The 21,801-nt window shown below is 40.1% G+C and overlaps 1 protein-coding gene across 4 annotated transcripts in view; it reads right to left on the bottom strand.

Annotated features, from left to right (window-relative positions):
- Positions 1-21,801, bottom strand: part of U2SURP (U2 snRNP associated SURP domain containing) — a 50,702-nt gene that overhangs the window by 15,144 nt on the left and 13,757 nt on the right. For 2 of the 4 annotated variants that reach the window (XM_069975402.1, XM_069975400.1), the window contains exons 3-17: positions 19,842-19,956; positions 18,976-19,106; positions 15,243-15,310; positions 14,315-14,409; positions 13,047-13,082; positions 12,879-12,961; positions 11,895-12,060; positions 10,739-10,950; positions 9,694-9,737; positions 3,724-3,828; positions 3,487-3,553; positions 2,024-2,187; positions 1,479-1,641; positions 1,181-1,260; positions 439-526 (exon numbers count right to left, since the gene is read on the bottom strand). In XM_069975402.1, coding sequence (XP_069831503.1) covers positions 439-526; positions 1,181-1,260; positions 1,479-1,641; positions 2,024-2,187; positions 3,487-3,553; positions 3,724-3,828; positions 9,694-9,737; positions 10,739-10,950; positions 11,895-12,060; positions 12,879-12,961; positions 13,047-13,082; positions 14,315-14,409; positions 15,243-15,310; positions 18,976-19,106; positions 19,842-19,956 — 1,617 coding nt within the window. Of the gene's footprint in view, positions 1-438; positions 527-1,180; positions 1,261-1,478; positions 1,642-2,023; positions 2,188-3,486; positions 3,554-3,723; positions 3,829-9,693; positions 9,738-10,738; positions 10,951-11,894; positions 12,061-12,878; positions 12,962-13,046; positions 13,083-14,314; positions 14,410-15,242; positions 15,311-18,975; positions 19,107-19,841; positions 19,957-21,801 lie in introns of those variants that run through there. The other 2 variants (XM_069975401.1, XM_069975403.1) reach the window with 2 other exon arrangements.

The raw sequence follows: 21,801 nt of genomic DNA on the forward strand, positions 1-21,801 counted from the left end.
ATATCTATCATTCAATATATACTATTTGTGTCTCTTTATATATTTATCTTCCACACTCCATTGTAGTGAGAGGGTTTAACCATAATGTGCACACAGCCTGAGAATTAAATAGGCACTACTTCAAGCCAACGCCCTGAGGACTTAGCAATCAAGAGGAGCGCGATCAGATACCTTGTTTTATATTTTTTAGCTGGTGTTGAGGGTCCGTTTTCGCCACAAACACTTTACAATGGAATTTATAGACTAGTGTCTCATAAGGCAGTCTTAAATAATTCCCCAGCCAGGCCACAATGGATTGGCAATCAATGAAATCTACATTCGCTTGGAAGTGGTGTACATTTCCACTACAATAAATTCTTGTCATAAATGCAGTGCATGCAGAGACTATGACCCTTAGTATGCAGTTCACCCCTTAACAAGCAGACAGAATCCACTAACCTTAAAATTCTCAGACTGTAGGTGACCCTGTATGGCTCTATAGGCAGCATTCAAATCAGCATAAATTTGGCATAACTTAGTTTCAAAGCTGAAAAAAAAAAATTACATTATTAGTTTATTTCCAAAATAAATGACAATACTTCCTTAAACTACTATTAGTTTACATGTAGGAAAATACATACATTTTTAACGCTATCACGTTAAATAACGCACAGTAGTTGGGCACTAGGAAAGGCTGGTACCACAAAGAATTAACAATATGAAATCCATAGTGTGATTTTTTTGTGCTTTTTACAAATACAGGACCTTTTTGTTTGCCCAAGTTTCTAGTGTAAGAGTGCAAAATAAGCAAACATGTCAAAATTCTAAGATGTGGGGGGTTCGGAGTTATGCCTTATCACTCACATTAACAAAGGTCAATTTCCACCTGGGTAAATGGAACAGCAGTACACGAGTTAGGCCACCGCTCCATTTACTGTCTATGGGATTTCTTTTTACGTCCCATAGAGAAGGAATGGATAGATGGCTGAGTGCCCACACTGCTGTTACATTCCTATTTTCATTATTGGTGCCAGTTCCAGTGGTTGGAGCCCTCCACCATCAGCCAGTTTTCCCTTATTTTTTCCCCAACATATTATAATAGCAGCAATTCAAATACAATTTTATATACAGTATCTTAAAGAACATCCCTCTTTCTTAGTGTTTCATATATTGGCTCATTTTAAATTAAGCAAATACTTACAATTTTCTATAATATGATGCATTGGCAACTTTAGCAGAAGAATTATACAAGACATCTGACACCAAGTACAGCCTGGCGATCTGTAAAAAAGTGAGTACCAACACTATAATAAGTGCAGAATAAAATAAAAGTACAAGCCTCACCATTGGTAGATACTAATGCCACTCCATTAAAGCATATTACCAGTATTAGAACTACACAGTTCATTTGCATATAATTTTTTTTATACAGTGCCAACATATTCTGCAGCTTATTAACAAGCTATTTAAAAAAAAACAAAAACAAAAAAACACTAAACCTTTTTTGGGAGAGGGGTTTTCAATATTGATAGTGATTCTGCTATGCAATCTACAATTTCTTCTGCTGCTTCTGCATGGTTAAGACAGAAAATCATAGCGTCACCGATGTCATTCTTCCGTGGCGTTAACCCACGTAACACTTCTTCTAACTTGTCCCTTTGTCTATAAAAACAAATACATATTAAAAATTAAACTAAAAAATTATTAGAGATTACATTTATTAACCAGTGGTTTGGGGAATAACTATACTGAGAAGAAATTATATTTAATTTCATAATTAAGTAGATGTGGAAATCTATATGTAGGTTATCCCTTTATTGTACAGATATTCTGTGAGTGATTAAAAAAACAAACAAAATCTACAAATAAAAGTAATCTGTAAAAGAGTCTTCAGATTTTCAACAGTCAATATCTGAACTTTTGGGCTTGCAGGGAAGAAATAAACTTACTGTAAATGCTTATGTGAAACTGCATGTTGTCTGCTATGTAAAGTGTATGACAACTGTAGCTATTTTTAACAAAACTGCTATGCAGGAATACATACTCCTCCTTGAGAGATCCTTTTTTGATGGGCTCCTCAACGAACGTTTCTGTCTCCTGTTCCTCTGTCATGCCATGTAAATATGGATTTAACGGTGGTGGCCTCCAGAAGGAGCCATTCTTGAACATTCGGAAGTCTTCTGTCTTCCATTTTGTAGGAGAATCTCCCTGAATTAATGGAAACAAGCATTACTGATAGTTAAAAAAGGAACACCTGGAAAAATTTATGAAATGATCTTAAAGGAAAACTTGGCAGACCTACTACAGCAAAAGCGCCACAATCCTAGTGTAATAGTTTTGCATTGGACGATTAGCGTTAACAGTTCCTAGGAACATCTATTTACCTGATAATCGGCCTGTGTAATAAGAGCGAGCGAATTAATGATGGGTAGTTCGAGAATGATCAAGTCGGAATGAACTAATCTTCAAAATGAACTATATGATCTAGTTCGCTTTCCTGGCAAAGATGAGCTCATCATGAACTAAAGCCAGGGGAATACAGTGATCCTGAGCTCGAGCGTATGGCATTTGATTACCAGTGGCTGCAGAAGTTGCAGAAGCCTTAGGGAGTCCTGGAAAACATGGATACATCCTATGGCTGTATTAATGTTTTCCAGGCAGCCTTAGGGCTGCATCCAACTTCTGCAGCCATGGGTAATCAAATGCCTCATGCTCTGGTTTGGTCGGACTCCAGTGTGCTGGAGATTCGCTCATCTCTAGTCAGTACCTGTAATTACAATAGGTGTCACAGCAGAGTTTGGTCATGTGATTGAACTAGACTGCCCTGATTCATTCTCCTGGCTCATTAAGTTCAGTTAATTCACAGATCACATGATGATCCATCACCTCTGCGCCTCCTCAAGACGCAGAGCTGTAAGCTGCAGCCATGCTGGACCTATACTGTACACGCCACCAGGTATCCTAATCCTATTATAATATTTTAGCAATGTTTTCTGGTGTTTTGCACCCTATAGAGGGTCTTAAGAAAATGTCATAGCCAGAGCAGAGAATTAATCTGAATGACTAATACGGAGCTTAAAACATGGCAAAAAGAAAAATGCCATGTTTTTAGGACATCTCGTATTACTCTATTGACTCCCAGCTAATTTATGGCAGCGGGGGTTTTCAGACAAAAATGCAATAAGTTTTAAAAAAAAAAAAAAAAAGTGCTCGGATTGTGGGTTTCTCACTTGTATATTAAACAGTACATAAAATAGTAACTTTAACAATACAACACTATGAGCTTGCTGTATAAGTGATTGTATTAAAAATAATAACCAATGAAATGTGATCATTTTATCAAAACAACATCTCGGCTGCATGACTGTCTTGTAAGGGCAGTGCAAGTGAGCGGCTGTGCAAGTTTATTCTAAACATCTACTACTCTTTCAGTACAACCATATGTTCTCATCTTGCTCCTGATATTACCCCCCAGCTAACCTCATTGTGTCATTTTTTACTACTTGCCTGTAATATTGAGTAAAGCTTCCACCTGTAGTATACATGGGCTGGTCTCTGGTTTTCGAACAGGAACCTAAAAAATATATTTGGATATTTTACAACTATTTTTACAATATTTCACAACTGCTACAAGAACATGCCTCCCAATAGTCTCAACAATTATCCTAAATGCTGCATATAAAACAGCACATTTTGGAGACACTAAGAGCTTGGCGATTGAACAATGAAGCCTGCAGTTCATACCTGAAAATTGGATTGTTGATCTCTCTATTCATGATCATAGCTTCAAACATTGGACCTTCACGCACCACGAATTCGATCATGCGATGGATCAGAGCGAGTAAATTCCTACAACGACAGCAGAGTTAAACGAAAATGTATTCACACCCTACCTACTAGTTGCACTCCACCTAACACCTATACTGGTTACTAAAGCCTCTGCAATGTGTTAACATACTGTATGGAAATGGGGTGCAGATGTGAGGGTGTCCCTGACAAATGGGCTGTGAAGGTAAATCAGACTTGGGAGGCCCTATAGCAGCTGGGGGATATTTCTGAACTCTTTAACCTACATGATTGTCTAACAAGAAATGCTACGGCTGCAGCTAGAGATGTACACAAAGATTTTCACAGTCAAAGTTTAGTGATTTCTTTTACGGAGAGATTAGCATTTTCAAAGTTACAACAGGAAGTGCATACATATTGGTCAACACAGTAGAAACTACTTCTCAGAAAGTGTTCTTTTACACAGACCAATCAGCAACAAGCAGGAATCCTCACTGCCTATAACTGGCCTGTGTAAAAGGACCAGCAAGAAGCCGACAAACTAGAAATCTCTCATGCATTGGCTGATGGCATTATTTAAATGGGCGGTAACATCATTGGTGGCTCATCTTCATATGTTAAAGGGAATATGAAGGTAAAAGGCCCGGGCTCACAGACGACTGAGCCTTGTAAAGGCTGTGCAAATGAGCACTGATCTCGGTGAGACAGCACACGTACGGCCATGTAAAAGGGCCATAGGAGTGAGCGTTTCTCTTCAGTTTCAGAAACAAATCATATAATTGTCAGAAAGGAATATGGCTGCACTTCATGTCTGTTGTCTGAATAATGCCCATATCTCCAGAGGAAAGAAAAAAAAAATACTAAACTTCGTCCGTCACCACTTTTTGAATTATTCATGTATAGCAATTTAGGTTTTGATTGCAATTTCCTTTAAAAATGAAATTAAAAAGAGGGTGTTTATTATGAGAAAATACGTATGATATATGGTCTATTTAAAGCTACACTCATATATATATCTATATCTCGGGACACACATCTAGGGGGCAGTGACTTCCGGTTTACAGCAAATGAGTAGTGCTGAAGCTAACGGAGAGTCAGAGGCCTAGTCACATGTGCCTTCACTGGGATGGGAATGGTCTAATAATGCCACCCCTGTAAGTACCACCAGCTTGTGTAAGCAACTGTACAGCATTACTGCTAGGAAGCAAAAAGAAGAACAAAAAATATAAACAAACACCCAGTGTTCTTCAAAAAGAATAAGCAGGTAAGGCAAGCCCTGCATATTTTGGTGCAATTTTATTTCTTCTTTATATGCCTATATAATTCTTTAGTGTTTTCCATGATATCAGAGCATCTTTAAGGGAATTTGTCAGCAACTGGACATGTCCTGAGGTGCCAACAGTGTACTGTAGGCGTCAGGCTCCTTGTGAGCATAGTACATTTTGCGAATTTGTCCAAGGAGTAGATTCCTGGCTCTCGTAATGTAATGAAGTGTCAAGGAGTAGTGGTTTGACGTTTGTTCCCCTCTCTGACATGCCTCACCACTCCTCCCTCTTCTTCATGAATATTTTTTGTTAGAATATTTTCTGTTGCACAGAAACTACTCCTCGGATGCATTCACAAAAGGTACCATGCCTACAAGGAGCCTGACACCTTCAGTACATTGTCATCACCTTGGGTTGTGTCTGGGTGGTGACAGATTTCCTTTAACACCTCTTTGGGTAACTGGTCAAGTGTCCAGGGTTTTTGGAAGCTGGACAAAGAGCACAAAAACATGTTATGTATATGGGTGGTTTAAATTGAAACCAGGATATCTTGAAAGGGCTTGTCCAGCTGGATAAAAAAAACAAACCCTCTTCACCAGATAGCTGGATAGACTAATATACATACACACAATTTCCCATACTAAGCACCCTCTTATTTCTATTTTCAGGCGACATTAGGTGAACTTTAATATTCAAACTGCATGCTGATCAGAAAACACTGTCATAAAGGTGATCCTAACTTTTTACGCAAAAATTTCCATAATAAAGGAGATTAAAAAAAAATAAAAAATACACCTCGGTAGCCAGCAAGATACTCCATGCTTTCAATCAGGGTTACTTTACACAGGCATATTCCAGGTCCACATTAGCTCCTGTATGTGCCATAATTTACTTGCTATCGTCAATAAGTGTGGATTACAAATGAAAAGAGGAAAGAAACTTTTCCCACTTCTTCCAATTTGCAGTAAAACCGATTTTTGGCACAAAAAAAAAAAATACATAAAACCAAAACAGGAGAATACAGACATAAAATATGATCTGACCCTAAACATTACTTTACTAGCTTCTGCCTCTACTTTATCTTTACAGTGTCTCTGTCATTTGCCAAAAAAAGAAAAAAAACTTTGAAATGTCAAACCTTTTGATTGGTCTGGGTCTGAATGTTGAGACCCCCAACAATGCATAAAATGAGTCGGGTGAAGCATGTCTTTTTGCATTTCACTCCCCAGCTCACTGCACAAGAGGAGCTCAATAAACTAAAGGTGGCCACACACATTAACATGAATATCTATGTTTTCTATGCAAAAGAAAAGTCAGCGAAGCCTCAATAATGAGTCTTGAAACACAGGAATAGGGCTTTAATGTGAACCACAGTGTCGTCTTTAGCTGGTCTCCCTGAGATCAGTGATTATTTTGTCTATGGGGAGGGTAATAATAATAATAATCAGCACTGGCTGCAGCTTATCAATCCTAAAACAAAAAGGGTCAGACAGCAAGCGCTGTACTCTGCTCTTTCCATCGGCTCCATAGGAACGAAAATTTACGCAGGTACCCACGGCTCTATTTATAATAGAGCTGGCGGGGTCCGATACCAAGATCGCGGGAGGGAACAGAGGCCAGACTGTAGATAAGGGAAAAGTGAATTTATCCTGGTATACCCCTTTAAGGCCCCCTTTACACGGTTGTAGGCTGCTCCACAATGTAGGGTCCATGACAGCAGGCGTTACACAACTGGCTCATTTCAGAGATTGGAGGGTTTCTGATTACTCACTCCCAGACTCATTAAAATGTTTGACATGTTTCGACAATGTGTCAAAAATTTTTTGCTAATGACATGGACACTTTGAAACTGAATACTTAGTAGCTAATGAAAATGAACAAATTCACATTACTTTACAAGAATGGTGATTTAAAATGTATATTGTTCTTTAAAACTGTTTTAAAGGTTGAGATGCCTGAAACTATATAAGGGATTTAAACTAAAATTCCCCAAATAGTTTATCCAAAATAAAAAAGCCACAACAGGGTGAGAAAAACCCACTAAAAAATTTAAGACTATACAAGTGTATCAAAAGGAAAATAGAACAAATACATAACTAAAGTATAAAAGGCGCTGGCAATGTAGCACATTGGTGCAACTCAATCTGGTAAATTTCCAATGGAGCACCAATACAGTGACAAAAAAGTGGCAATTTCTGTTGGGTCTAATGCTGGAGCCTGGATCTCTACATCAATAACTACACCTAAAGGCCTTTTAAGGCGGCTACCACTTTTAAAAAGAGGAAATTGCAGTACAAGTTGATACTAATTAAAAAAAAAAAAAAAGAAAAAAAAAAAAGAAAAAAGGAGTGGTTCTGTAAATATTAATAGACACTACATTTTGGCCAACAGGTAGGTGCTTTAATTATGACAACAACCACATTTATTGGAGTTGATCGTACCAATGTCTGGTCAAAATACTTTCCCAATCCTTCCCTTGATGCTTTCCTGGTCCCCCGCTGCCGCAGACAGTTCAGCTGTGGTGTTGCTCACCAAGGCCAATGTCAAAGTCTTTGTGAATTTAAGTCTGATTCATTTAATGTAATTAAGGTTGTTTTTTTATCTTGAAGAAAAGACTGCACTTCACCGAGCAAGAGTACATCCTATACTAATCTACCTCTGACCATGGCTATGTTCACATACCACTGGCCTATGTTCATACACTGTTTTTACTGGCTGTCATTTAGCAAAAAAAAAAAGGCTGCTGTTTTATAACAATGGTCGTTATTTATATAATAGCCGTTGTTATAAAACAACGGCCAATATTTGTTGTTAAATGATGGCAATCCAATAAAGACTTCCATCATTTTCATGGTGTATTAATATAGCCCTGATTTGCATTTCTCTATAAGTCATGAAAATGGGTCAACCATCTTTCTAAAGTTGTAAACATCACATCCTGAGATTTTCCTATAGCAGGTTTTCCTACATATGTAGTAATAATGTAATGTCAGTCAGAAAGCAACCTATTTACTTTTATGGGAGAATGTTGTGGGCATGTGGTTTGAGATGTGCATTCCTGTCACAATCAGATTGTCAGCAGTGGATCCTGTCTAATCTGCATCTACCTTTATAATAGAGGTATTATCAATCATTGCAATCCTGCCTGTGATGAAAAACTACAAGATTTCAGGGACATTATTTTTTTAATATATTTAAATTGAGATTTAATGTATGTTCCTCTAACCTGAAATCAATGGTACCATAGGTATAAGGCATAAAATGGATTTTCCAGAATCACTAACTTTTTATTTGTTAATTAAATTATCACATTCTAAACAAACTGTGCTGGTCTGATTGTCCCTTTGCTCAGTCTGATTTGGGATGTCTTTCTCTTAGAACAAATGCCTGGATGGTGTTGCAGGGGTTTAACTATGTAACAGAGCCCAATTAAAGGGGGTTATCCAGCGCTACAAAAACATGGCCACTTTCCCCCTACTGTTGTCTCCAGTTTGGGTGGGGTTTTGAAACTCAGTTCCATTGAAGTAAATGGAGCTTAATTGCAAACCGCACCTGAACTGGAGACAACAGTAGTGGGGATAGTGGCCATGTTTTTGTAGGGCTGGATAACCACTTTAAGGTCTTCTTACACTTTATACTGATGTCTGCCGACGACCATGGCTGCCATTTCTAAGAGCCCTTTTAGGATGGCCCAATATGTGGCTGTGTACGACTGCAATTGAGCGCCTATCAGTGTGACTGGCACTGGCTTGCAGTGCCTTTACAATGCATGATTAATTGTGGGGTCAATAAATGTATGGTTAGCCGCTAGTCAATTCCTGTTTAGACTGTGATTACACGGCTGACAATTATTTTACTGGCCACACAAAATATTTAATAGGCTGATGTGCAAGCAAACTGATCACTGACCCTTTTACATGGCTGATTATTAGGTAAAGTGTTTCCTAAGAACACTTATGAACGATAATCAACCGATGTAAAAGGGCCTTACCAGAAGCAATGACAACCTGTCACAAAACAAGCCTTACTGATTTTAAGGACAGATTTACACGTGTATAGTGCTGCTTGTAGCATCGGGCCCGCAACTACGGACAGGACTATGGATGTGCATCTGTAATTGTTCACATTTCTGCTGACCCATTCATTTAATAAGTGGATCAGGGGCAAAACACAGACCCGTAACACCTACAGATGTGCATATGTGGTCATAAAAAACAATGGGTCCTTACTCTATCTGCAAATGTGGACAGGACAAACAGATGTGTGAAAGCGGCCTTTGATTTTTAACCCAAATCCAGACGTGAACCCAGCAGACAAAAAGAAATAAGCCCTTCATTTAAATCCACTTCTGGCTTTGGCTTAAAAAAATTGCACCACGATCTACTGCCACAAAAATGTAATAAGTGATTTTGAGCTAATGGTGTTCATATGGGTTTCCAGGATTTCTGACAGCAAGAGTGGTGCTGCTGACTATAATTCTTGCTGCCAAAAGTGAGTGATGAGAATCTTTGTACAGTTCTGTGGAATATGTCAGTGCTAAGGAAATTAAACTGTTGCTCAGTGAAGCCCCAGTCAGCCCCTCAAGACAGCCAACCAATTGTTTGTAGTTCTGAAGGGGATACTTTCTAAGTCATACCAGTAATAATAAAGAAAAAAAATGTACCTTTCTGTTGGGATAACCACTTTGACTATGGCTTGCGACAGAGTCTGTATATGAAGTCACATCAGATAATAAACATAGAATATGTGAGTATTGTTAACAAACAAGCAAAATATACATAATCATTTAAAAACACTAAATATCTAGTAAATCTTTCTGTAGGCACTTTGTGAAAGCGTCACTAAACGCCTAACAAGATACAAAGAAAGTGCCTATGAAGTGGGTAATAGTTGGAATGTCCTGACATAACACATTAAAGCAATAAATAGGTACTACACTGGAAATTGCAAGGTAACGTGGGGTACAAACACTATGCAATAACCTATACACTATTGAAGGATTACAGAATACAGAAACTCAACTGCTTATATCTAAATTGAGTCCTACATTATAATACAGGAAGAGGTTTCATACAGAGCTTGGTTAAGTGGCACAAATTTGGTTCAAAAAACTAAATAATTCAACGGAACTGGCCAGGCAAAAAACATTGAGATGCCAATTGAGTGGCATTGATTCAACACACTCCCTCCAACCAAAAAGAGTCACTGCTATATACTAAGAGAATGCTGCTACAATTATAGTCTCAGATAATATTCTTCTTACTAATTTATATTAAAGTTAAATAGCATAAGAAATGCAAAATCCTAATACAAATTACAACATAGGGAAAATGCCAATAAAAAAAAAACACACAATACTTTAACCAAGCCCTGTATGTGTCCGAATACTAAAATTAATTCCATAAACAAACCATTATATCCCAGGGTTTACATCATTTCTAGAAAGCATTAAACAATGTTCTCAAACAATCTACGGGACAGTTCATTATCCAGGCTTAAAATACCCAGTTTATGTACTTTTACATTATAAGGGGAACTAGCTTTGTAAAAGCAAGGGAAACAACTATGGTGGAAGATGTACTAACCTGCAAACACGTGTGTATATACTTGAAACAGCTGAGCAGAAGGACTACATGATATTGCTGTATATGTGTAAACTATGAAAGTAAAACCTTTGATTGTGAGGCAAACTCTGCTAAGCCAATTACCTTCTCAAAATCCTCCTTGTTTTTCGGTGGTGGTAACATTGGAGCATTAGGATTCTTGAGGCGCTCTCTAGGCTGAGCATTAAAAGGCAGACCAGATGGTGGGGGTGGAAGGGTGTGCTCCATCATAGATGGGGGAATATAGACTGGGTGTGGAGGGATAGGCACCGCTTTTCCCCAACCTAGCTTCATTTCAAAGGACATAACCATTTTTCCTGTAATGACCAAAAAACAAATAGTGAGGGTATATAACTGTAGAGGTTATCTCCTGTCCAAACATCAGACGCACTTTATACTGGGTGGCTGGCCATCACCCACAGGTCCTATTCTAATAATATGAGTCACACACAGAATTTGCTGGGCTAGAGGATTACTATGCAGAGACCTGGCTGTGGGGAGAGCGAGCGTGTTTCCACTAGAACTCAGGTCAAAACGTAGATGTGCAAGTTGTTCTATTTGGACCACCAGGTGGCACCATAGCATGTAAGTACATGTAATAACTCTTCACTGGATCATTTTGCACAACCCCTTTTAACAGTTGTATGCTAACACCAGTAGCGGATTACAACAGGTCCATAGCCCGGGGCCTTGAGCTCCTGGGGGGCCCATGGCCACCCAAAAAGGCTTTTACTTTCATTAAGAGTATTGTCTCCTGGTTACAGTTCTGCCATAATTTGCAAAAAAGTGCTGCTTTTTTTTTTACCGCAATTTTGCACAAATCAAGGCATCATGACATTATTTATCCCGTACTATGAACACCACGTTAGTGCTGCCATAGTTAGAGTGCGTAGGGGGGCCCCAGGCTTAGGGAACATCCCAGGGCCTATGGCAAAGTTAATCCGCCCCTAGCTAATACATATATACATAGATACTGCTACTTCCATGCAGTGGGCTGACAAGGAGTTCCAATGTGAACTACAGACAGGCAGTTACCATAATCAACTAATCAGCCTGCTTCTAGAGTCGGAATAGTCGGTATAGAGACACTGCAGTTGTCCAGTCACCAGATGACAGAACTCCATTTCATAAATGAGACATGCAACACAGTATAAGTATTCAGAAACTGTTCTCAGGTTTACTATATAGACTACAAAAGAACAGCCGTTTTAAATTTGGGACAGAAATACACACATCTATTTCAACATACAACAAAAATTACCATTCAAGTTTTTCAGTGCTCTTTCTGCGTCTCGTCTGTTCATGAAAGCAACAAAACCACAGTTCCTTTCTCGCGCTCTCTCCTCATCTGTTCGTGGCCACATGATTTTTACACTAGCCAACGGGCCAAACCTCCCGAATTCCTGGCACAGCATCTCTTCATTCATCTGTACAATTAATCGATTTACATAATAAACAGGTTTTCTAAACTGCAATATACTGTAATATTTGTACATGCCACCAAAATACTTCCTGTACATATTAATGTCTAGTCATAGCAATGTCTTTTTGGACATAAAGCATTCATCGTTGAAAGCTCTAAAGGCAATTGCTAGACTATGAAGTCTAACAGGAACAGGACAATTATGCAGAGAACCCCTGGACAACGAAGTCAAAAAGGTTTTTCATTATATATATATATATATATATATATATATATAAAATCAGGGTCTGAGTATTCAGACAGCTACAGATTAGAACGGCTGAGAAAAGGTGCACATTTGATTTGAAACCCTCTCTCCCCACTAGTTTAGGTGAGCAAGACAGTCCCATAAATTTACATTAAGTCTTTCGATCATGACAGAGCCAGGAAAGAACATGCCAGGCACAGACTTTTTCAACTCACTCCCCTGATCACAGTCTGATGACTCATAGCAAGACAGATAAAAACTCTGACATTACTGATATAGCAAAGGTTTTCTGGTAACAGTTCCCATCGAGCATGTGACTGGTTGGAAATAAATAGCCTTGACTTCCAACCACCCTTCAGGGTGCTCGCACGATCAACATGTCGGTCTTATGACAGGAAAGGGGTTTTGCCATCACAAACATTTTGGCATATTACTAGGACCTATTTTTACTTCATTAGGATTTGATTATATGAAAACCACCAAGTGATCTGTGGAATAAACCAATGAACCCATCTACACTTCAAAAGAGGAAACATATCCAGTAAAAAAAAAGTTATAGATCATAATAGTATTACCTGAGGATTAATGTTTCCTAGATATAAATTAGTTGTGCTTGGATCCCCAACATCATGAGATCCAGGGGCATAGTCATCAAGAGCTGAGTAAGAAAGAGAGAGAGAAAAATGTTAATATAAAAGAAATTTGAGGAAAGAAGCAAACATTTAATATACTAAAAAGGTTACCACCAGAAGCTCTGTTTCTTCTTGACTGAGGATCCACTGTTAAAATACAAAAAAAGACCAAATTTAGATTTATAGCAGGTAATGTTTTTGTTTTTTTTATTTAAAAGGAGAAGTCCAGGCAGAAGTCCGGAGCTGCAGTATGCCTACACCAGCATTGCAGCCGGGGAAGTGCATGTTTCTTTTTATCCTCCCCCTCCCCGGCACTTATTAAAAAAAAAATAATAATAATCTTCCAGCCAGGAATTCTCCTTTAACACACACAACAAATAGAGTGTTCTGTCCCTTGGAAACTCCCCACGTTAATGGACGCTTGCACCTCTTGTAGGCATTGTGGACCTGTGCCACTTTGTCTATGGGAGGTAAGGAATAGGTCATGTGATATATGCATGTGACCTCCCTTATCACCTGTCTCAGAGTGTTAGCAAAGATGTTTTTGCATTTCAGTAAAAAAAAACCTAGGCAACACATTCACTTTAAGATCAATATGAATATGACCATCAATATGATATCAATGCCCAATCAGCTAATAAAGTTATCAATTGAAAGCTCCCATTGTTGCTGTTTTTATTTTTATAAAACGGTGTTTGAGCAGCTAGGGAGAGGGTAGGGAAACCATAATTACCCTAATTACTACCCCCCCCCTTGCCTTGCTTCAGCTGCTGACTGGTTGACAGGTCTTGTGCTAAGTACATAAGCTGGGTTCACACTACGTTTTTGCAATCCATTTAACGGATCCGTTATTTTTTATATATATATATATATATATATATATATATATATATATATATATATATAGAGAGAGAGAGAAAGTCAATGGAAAACCGGATGCACACAGTTGCATCTGTTTTTTGCAATTCGTTTTTCATTTGTTTTTGGTTTTTTTTTTCAAAAATGGATTGCAAAAACGTAGTGGGAATCTAGCCTAACTAACTAGAAGTAAAGCACACCAGTAAGTAGTGCTCTGTTAGAGAGGCAAGGTGGAGATGAGGAAAGCAAGTATGGTTTTCGCAGTCCCCTCCCAAACCTGCTTAAATACTGTATGTGGGAAAACCCCTTTAAGTGATAAAAATATAAAAGTATATACTATGGGCTTGAAATTACAAGGCTGGAATCTGTCAGCTAAACTCACAACTATATGCAATTTAGCTCATTATATTCACACAAAAAGTAGATTCTATTTTAGGTATACTTTTGGAAAATAACTGGGACCTATAAGAACTTGAGACCAAACTTGAGAACTAGGACCAAGAGAATAATTTTTTCCTTACTTGGGCGCCTCTGTCCTTCACCGTCTGTTTGCGGAGGTTCGAATCTGCTCATTCTGCCTTTTGTTTTGTGCCGTTCATCCCTCTCTTCCTGAATTCTAAAAAGGAAGAACAAATCAGGTAAGAACACAAGTCAGTCACTCAGATTGTAAAAACAAAATTTAGAATTATAAAACTAAACATAAGCACCATTTGTTAAGTGTAAAAAAAACCTTGCAAAAAAACACAGCTGTACATTTCCTCCTGTTGTATGCTACACTGTTACTTCTGTTGTGGTATATTACTGTTGTCTCCCGAGCTTGCTTCATAAAGCCGCTGGGCTTATTAATGAGGTACATGTACGTCATGGGTCCTTAAGTCACAAGCTCCCATGACGTTAAAGTACACCCCTAAAGGGAACCTGTCACCCCCCGTGCCGGAGTGACAGGCTCCCGACCCCCATTTAGAGCCCCCTATACTCACCTAATCCCGCCGGGTCCCGCTTCTGAAGGTGGTCGGGTGACGGAGATCTCAGCCGCTGCAGCCCGGCGCGCGCGCTGAGAGATGAGTCCAACACCCATAGAGAATGACAGGAGAGTCCAGCGCTCCGTCATTCTTTATGAGCGTTGGACTCATCTCTCAGTGCACGTGCCGGGCTGCAGCGGCTGAGATCTTCATCACCCGACCACCTCCAGAAGCGGGACCCGGCGGGATTAGGTGAGTATAGGGGGCTCTAACGGGGGGTTGGGAGCCTGTCACCCCGGCACGGGGAGTGACAGGTTCCCTTTAAGGGGTTAATACAAAATATGTGCTCACATCTTTGATCAAAGGAATTTTCTAACTGATCAGTTTTTGTTTTTAATTTAGCACTGATATTGCAATTCTGTGCTGGTGTATGAGAAGCCAGAATTAAGAGAATGTCACTGTACACTAGAAACAAAGATATACTTACTGCTTGAGTTCTTCTTTGAAAAGTTCCAAATTGCTTTTTTTCTTCTCCTTCTCTCCTTTCTTTAAAGGCTATTAAAAATTAATATTTCTGTTATTTAAGATTTAGGAGATTATCCATTTACACCATCAGTGCATGAATAGAGAAAGAGCAGTCTCAAAAAATAAAACCCTGCAAACGTCTTTTCACTGATAAGACAGGGTAAATTTAGAGCCCAAATCTTTAACTTTCCCCAGGGACCCCCCCCCCCTCTCTCTCATTAGCTGCTCATTATCAGGAAATCTCGACTCTTACATCAGTCGAGCCCTGTGTAACCTATGGAGAGGGGAGGGGGAGGAGGGAGATTAGTCGCCAGCAGAGAACTAAGGATTACACAGCGGGACCTGTGTGAAAGCCGGTATTCAGAGGTGAGAGAGGTCAATGCTGACTAGAGATGAGCGAACTGCTCGGACTTTTGGTCCTGGAATATCCTGGCCGCATATTAGCGGGATCGCAACTATGCGGCCGGGATCAAATGCATGATAATAGAGCGCCGATGCAGTCGGACCAAAAGCCTGACGGTCCGCTCATTCCTAGTGCTGACGTCAGAGGAGATACCCTGGTGATGTAGCTGTAAATGAGCTCTTTGTTGTCCTGTTTTGGTGCCTCATCTCCCTCAACCCCTTCCCCTTCCCCTTTTCATAAGAGAACCATGAAGACAGGGCGGAGAGCTTCAAACTGCTTTTTCATGATAAAAATGCATTTTTCAGCTAATAAACCCAATTACAAAGTTTCTTAAAATCGCCTGGACTATCGATTTCTGCAAATAAAATTTAAACGGCAATGACACTTTAAGCAATTGGAGAGGGTGGCCAGCAATTGCTTTCTTCACAATTTCTCAAAAAGGGTGCAACTAAGTACTAGGTATATATTAGCGAAGGGCAGAGACTTAAGAAACTCACTGTATAGGCACATGTAGACTGAAAGCTGGCAGAGGGGTTTCTTCTTGTATAGAATGCAGAGCATGTCTGCTGGGGTAGCCATTAACCTCAATGTGCCTGTGCTGCAATGTGAATGAACTGTATATGCAGATGTTGACAAAAGTGCAGGAGGGTGGAGGTTTTGAGCACAGAGGCAGAGCAGCTCTAGGGCAGAGATCCTAGTCCATGTTTTAGTTTTTTGCTTGCATCAAAGTACATTTTTCTGAGTTATTAAGTCACCGCTATTGGAAAGGTATGACAATTATCCTGAAGTTGCATTGTGCTAATCACTGATTTGTTCCTATGCAAATATGGGAATGACACATTCACTATAAGTGAATCCGTGACAAGTGATGCAGTCAAAAATTGCCATCAACTAGGCCCTCAGTGCTGAGGTACCACCAATCGATATATATACCATGGAGAAGTACACAGCTGAGTGCTTCTCTCAGTTATATCTAAAGATCATGGGTTCTCAGCAATGAGATGCCAACCGTTGTTTGTTTTTCAATTACACTAATCATTTAATATTCTGTATGTAACATTTGGCACAAAGCAATCACTTGTACTTGGAGCGCAATGTAAATATTTCTTTGTGACTCTGTATGGGGGCATACAGAAGCTTTTCTTCATGCTATCACATTCCTAATTATTTTAACATGTAGCTGTCATTATAAAAAAAAAAAATTGACATGTAAAAAGTTTTGACCGTCCCAGGTCTGATTGATCAGACTAGAACCGATGGGAAGAGAACAGTGCTAAAGCGTGTAGTCTTACATTACAAAACTTACATTATGAGCTTGACTCTTTCTCTACTAGAGCACGTTCTCTTCTGCTTGTTCTCCCAATCGTTACAGGTCTGAACAATCAGAGACATGTCAAAAGTTTTGATTGGTCTGGTTCTATGACATGTAGAGATGGAAGACTCTCACAGCATCCAAGATATCAGCAAAGTCCAAACTTTATTATAACATTCAATTTTTCTCAAGACCTTTGACAGTCAAAACGTTGAATTTCTTGTACCAGATGTTATAATAAAGCTTGGACTGGGATTGTGGACTTTCCTGCGTGCATCAACCACTGTAACTTAGGTGTTAACTTTTTTTATAATGACAGGTACACTTAAAATATGAGGCTCAAACTTGCATTTCGCTGATAGATTTTTTTTTTCTCTATTTTATTCTAGTATGTGACATTATATACAAGGAAATAATCAATATGCGGGAACTCTGAACTTATACTTTTATTGTTTGTGACATGTGATTGGGTCAGATCTGTATCCACAGAAGTTTTATGTATATATTGTACTCTGCTAGAAAACTGCATGAAGACACTCCTGATTGTAAGGTACTAGATTCACCTTTCCACAATGTCCCAGTGTCTAGATATACACTCACTGGCCACTTTATTAGGTACACCATGCTAGTAACGGGTTGGACCCCCTTTTGCCTTCAGAACTGCCTCAATTCTTGGTGGCATAGATACAACAAGGTGCTGGAAGCTTCCTCAGAGATTTTGGTCCATATTGACATGATGGCATCACACAGTTGCCGCAGATTTGTCGGCTGCACATCCATGATGCGCATCTCCCGTTCCACCACATCCCAAAGATGCTCTATTGGATTGAGATCTGGTGACTGTGGAGGCCATTGGAGTACAGTGAACTCATTGTCATGTTCAAGAAACCAGTCTGAGATGATTCTTGCTTTATGAGATGGCGCATTATCCTGCTGAAAGTAGCCATCAGATGTTGGGTACATTGTGGTCATAAAGGGATGGACATGGTCAGCAACAATACTCAGGTAGGCTGTGGCGTTGCAACGATGCTCAATTGGTACCAAGGGGCCCAAAGAGTGCCAAGAAAATATTCCCCACACCATGACACCACCACCACCAGCCTGAACCGTTGATACAAGGCAGGATGGATCCATGCTTTCATGTTGTTGACGCCAAATTCTGACCCTACCATCCGAATGTCGCAGCAGAAATCGAGACTCATCAGACCAGGCAACGTTTTTCCAATCTTCTACTGTCCAATTTCGATGAGCTTGTGCAAATTGTAGCCTCAGTTTCCTGTTCTTAGCTGAAAGGAGTGGCACCCGGTGTGGTCTTCTGCTGCTGTAGCCCATCTGCCTCAAAGTTGGACGTACTGTGCGTTCAGAGATGCTCTTCTGCCTACCTTGGTTGTAACGGTTGGCTATTTGAGTCACTGTTGCCTTTCTATCAGCTCGAGCCAGTCTGCCCATTCTCCTCTGACCTCAACAAGGCATTTCCGCCCACAGAACTGCCGCTCACTGGATGTTTTTATTCTTTTTCGGACCATTCTCTGTAAACCCTAGAGATGGTTGTGCGTGAAAATCCCAGTAGATCAGCAGTTTCTGAAATACTCAGACCAGCCCTTCTGGCACCAACAACCATGCCACGTTCAAAGGCACTCAAATCACCTTTCTTCCCCATACTGATGCTCGGTTTGAACTGCAGGAGATTGTCTTGACCATGTCTACATGCCTAAATGCACTGAGTTGCCGCCATGTGATTGGCTGATTAGAAATTAAGTGGTAACGTGCAGTTGGACAGGTGTACCTAATAAAGTGGCCGGTGAGTGTAGATCAAAGTATACGATTTTATAACGCAATTGCGAGTTTTCTTTTTTTCTCCACTGTGTAAAATGTAAAAATGGTCTTGGCAGTGAAAGGGATGGGTTAAACAAGAACATTTGAAATAGATTTACTTTCCCATAAAAACACAGCCATTGGTAAGACATTTTTATTTCTTACTGGTTTCTTAGGTTCCATGGGTATAATCTGAGGGGGTGGTCTTTCAATAGGTGCTTGCTGAGGTTTGGGCTCAGAAAACCGTGAGGAAGGCTTATACAACTTGCCCTTCTTTTCATCCAAATCATGTTCTTCTGAAATATAAGAGAGGAGTATTTACTATACATTGGGACTGATCTGTAGGACCCAGTAATAATGCATAAGTAATGTAAAATAATAATGCCCCCTTCACCAATAATAAATCCCTCTTCCCTAGTAATAATTCCCCCTGTAGCCATTTTTAATAATCCGTGAGACTCCTGAAGCCATGCGCCTGCTCTCCTTTCGTTTTCCTGCTGCTGGTGAAAAGAAGGTGAGTGGAGTCAGGAGTGGTGGTGATTGGCGTCAGAACATTGCTGAATGCTAGTAACGTCCCAGCGCCAAAAGCTTTTTTTTTTTTTTTTTAAACACCTCTGAAGTACGCATACTGCAGGTTAAGAAACACTGCTTAAGACTATATCTGGCTTCAAGACTCTGAAGCTACCCCATTGCCTGGTAACCCTGCTTATTGAACTACACACCACATATAGTGATGAGGTAGACATGGTAAAATGCTACAGAAAGTTCTCCTGTTGCTGCATGGTTTTTGTACAGTTACACTCATTTAGAAATGTCTTGCAGGGTTCTACCTTAACTGACCCAACATTTAAAGACCCCAGGCTGTCCAAAAGCTGGTCCCAAAGGCATGGAAGGGCCTAAACAAAGCATGTTGTTTTAGGGCTGCAACCATTCTGTACAGTGTATGTTGCTGTACTGTCTAATCAGACTTCAATATGCAATTATGTATGTTGAGGATACAATAGCGTGTTGGTCTCATGACACGCACATACCTTTTGTGGGATTGACAACGCCCCCCCTGACAAATGTTTTTACTTTGCTGGCATCGCCTCCTTCAAATGCAGCAAGGAATTCCTCATAAATCTCTGCGGCAGCTTTTTCATCTTCCTGTGTAATATAAAGAGAAACCACTGTACCTTAATGTTCAAATCAAATAACGTGGTAATAGGTTGTCCTTCTATAGGTTATAAACACAATGATACATCATTATAGGGACAGCAGGGACTGATTTTTTTTTATAGTGGGAAATAGGGTTTCTCTTTGTCTGGAGGGCCACGAAAGAAAGCTAGGAGAATTGGGACATCTTGAGTACAAGTGTATAAAATGCAGCTTTCCTCACTTTGGTGTCTAAGGCTGCATTCCCACGTTCCGTGATCCTGACTGATCACGGACGTGGAATGCATGTACCGGAACCTGTATTCATAAGCACCGCGCTGTAGTAACAGCACCGCGCGGCTGATTCATTACAGCACGGCACTTATGAATACAGTCTCCCCCGCTCCCAGCATCTAATTACAGATGCTGTCCGGGCGCGGGGGGACTCCGGTACATGCATTCCACGACCGTGATCAGTCAGGATCACGGAACGTGGGAATGCAGCCTTAGTAGAAAACAAATTAAGCAGCAGCACACATGTGCAGCCTGCAGCTCCATTCATCAGGGACTTTGATGCCCCCACACTGAAGATGAAGGGGTCCCCAGCAGTCAGATTCCCCCCCCCCCCCAAAATCTCTTAGTTATACCCTATCCACATAACTTCTGATGGGAATACCCCTGTACCCCATGGAAAACTAAAGGATATGACAAAACTGATCAGTGTGGGGTCACTTAGCAATGCTATAATACATATAGAGCTAAAAAACTGAAGGTGCAGCAGCCTCTTTAATCAAAGCCTTGTGGATGTCCTAGCAGTCAGACCCTCACGATCAGTTTTAGCACACCTTGCTCCTGGGAGTAAGGAAGTGATTTATTACAACACAAAAAAACCTGCTGAATCATCACGTGTACTGACTGGCATTATGGGTCAGAAACCTAATCTGTCTTCAATCATATTTGTTGCATGTGTCAGTATACGCGGAGATGCTTACCTCAAGCACATTTATTCATCTGACAGAAGCAAAAGTGTGTCATTTTGGCCTCTTGGCAAATACATGCCAGTAAGGGCTGGGCGGTATGGCCACACAAAAAATATAATCTCAATTTAACATTATGGGCAATTCACGATTTAAATCTTGATTTTTCTTTTTTTTTTGTTTTGTTTAGTGAATATAATATTTCTTTCCGTGCAGGCACCTCAGATACTATTTTAAATGTGTTTTAGGCAGTAGAATTCCCCATATACATATCCTCCAGGTTGGTGGTCCTCCTAGTAGTTAGCCTTCCCCACCCAATAAATTGTACTCCTCTTTAAGGCCGCATTCACACGTTCATGTGTTCTGCATGGAGCATGGATGTGGAATGCAGCCTTAGGGTACCCCCTTGCTTTCTTTGTGGTTAATCCCCCCAGCAATAAACATCCTCCCCTGTAGGTAATTCCCACACTGTGAGCATCCTCCCACCTGTAAGAATTGTCGCCTTTGTAAAAAAAATAAACACACACATACCCACCTGGCTTCTGGACAGTCCCTCAACTTCTCTTCCTTTAAAGTGACACTGTCACCTCCTTTGTGCATTCTGACATCTCTACACAGGTGTAAAGGGTCAATTTAGCGGTTTTGATACCTTATTTTATATCATACGCCATGGTGCTTGTTCAAGTAAAAAGTCATCTTTTATCAACTGCAGATTGTGTTAAGTGGGCGGGGCCTCGTGACATTAACACCACTTAGCCCCGCCCATAACATCACAGTTGGCCCCGTCCCCTCGCCGGCCATTGGAACAGGCTGTCCAAAAGGTCTAGACCCCACCCCCTTCACGTCGGCCAACCAATGGACATCAAGGAGGCGGGGCTAA

This window comes from Dendropsophus ebraccatus, chromosome 6 (assembly GCF_027789765.1).
Source record: "Dendropsophus ebraccatus isolate aDenEbr1 chromosome 6, aDenEbr1.pat, whole genome shotgun sequence".
Classification (NCBI taxonomy): Eukaryota; Metazoa; Chordata; class Amphibia; order Anura; family Hylidae; genus Dendropsophus; species Dendropsophus ebraccatus.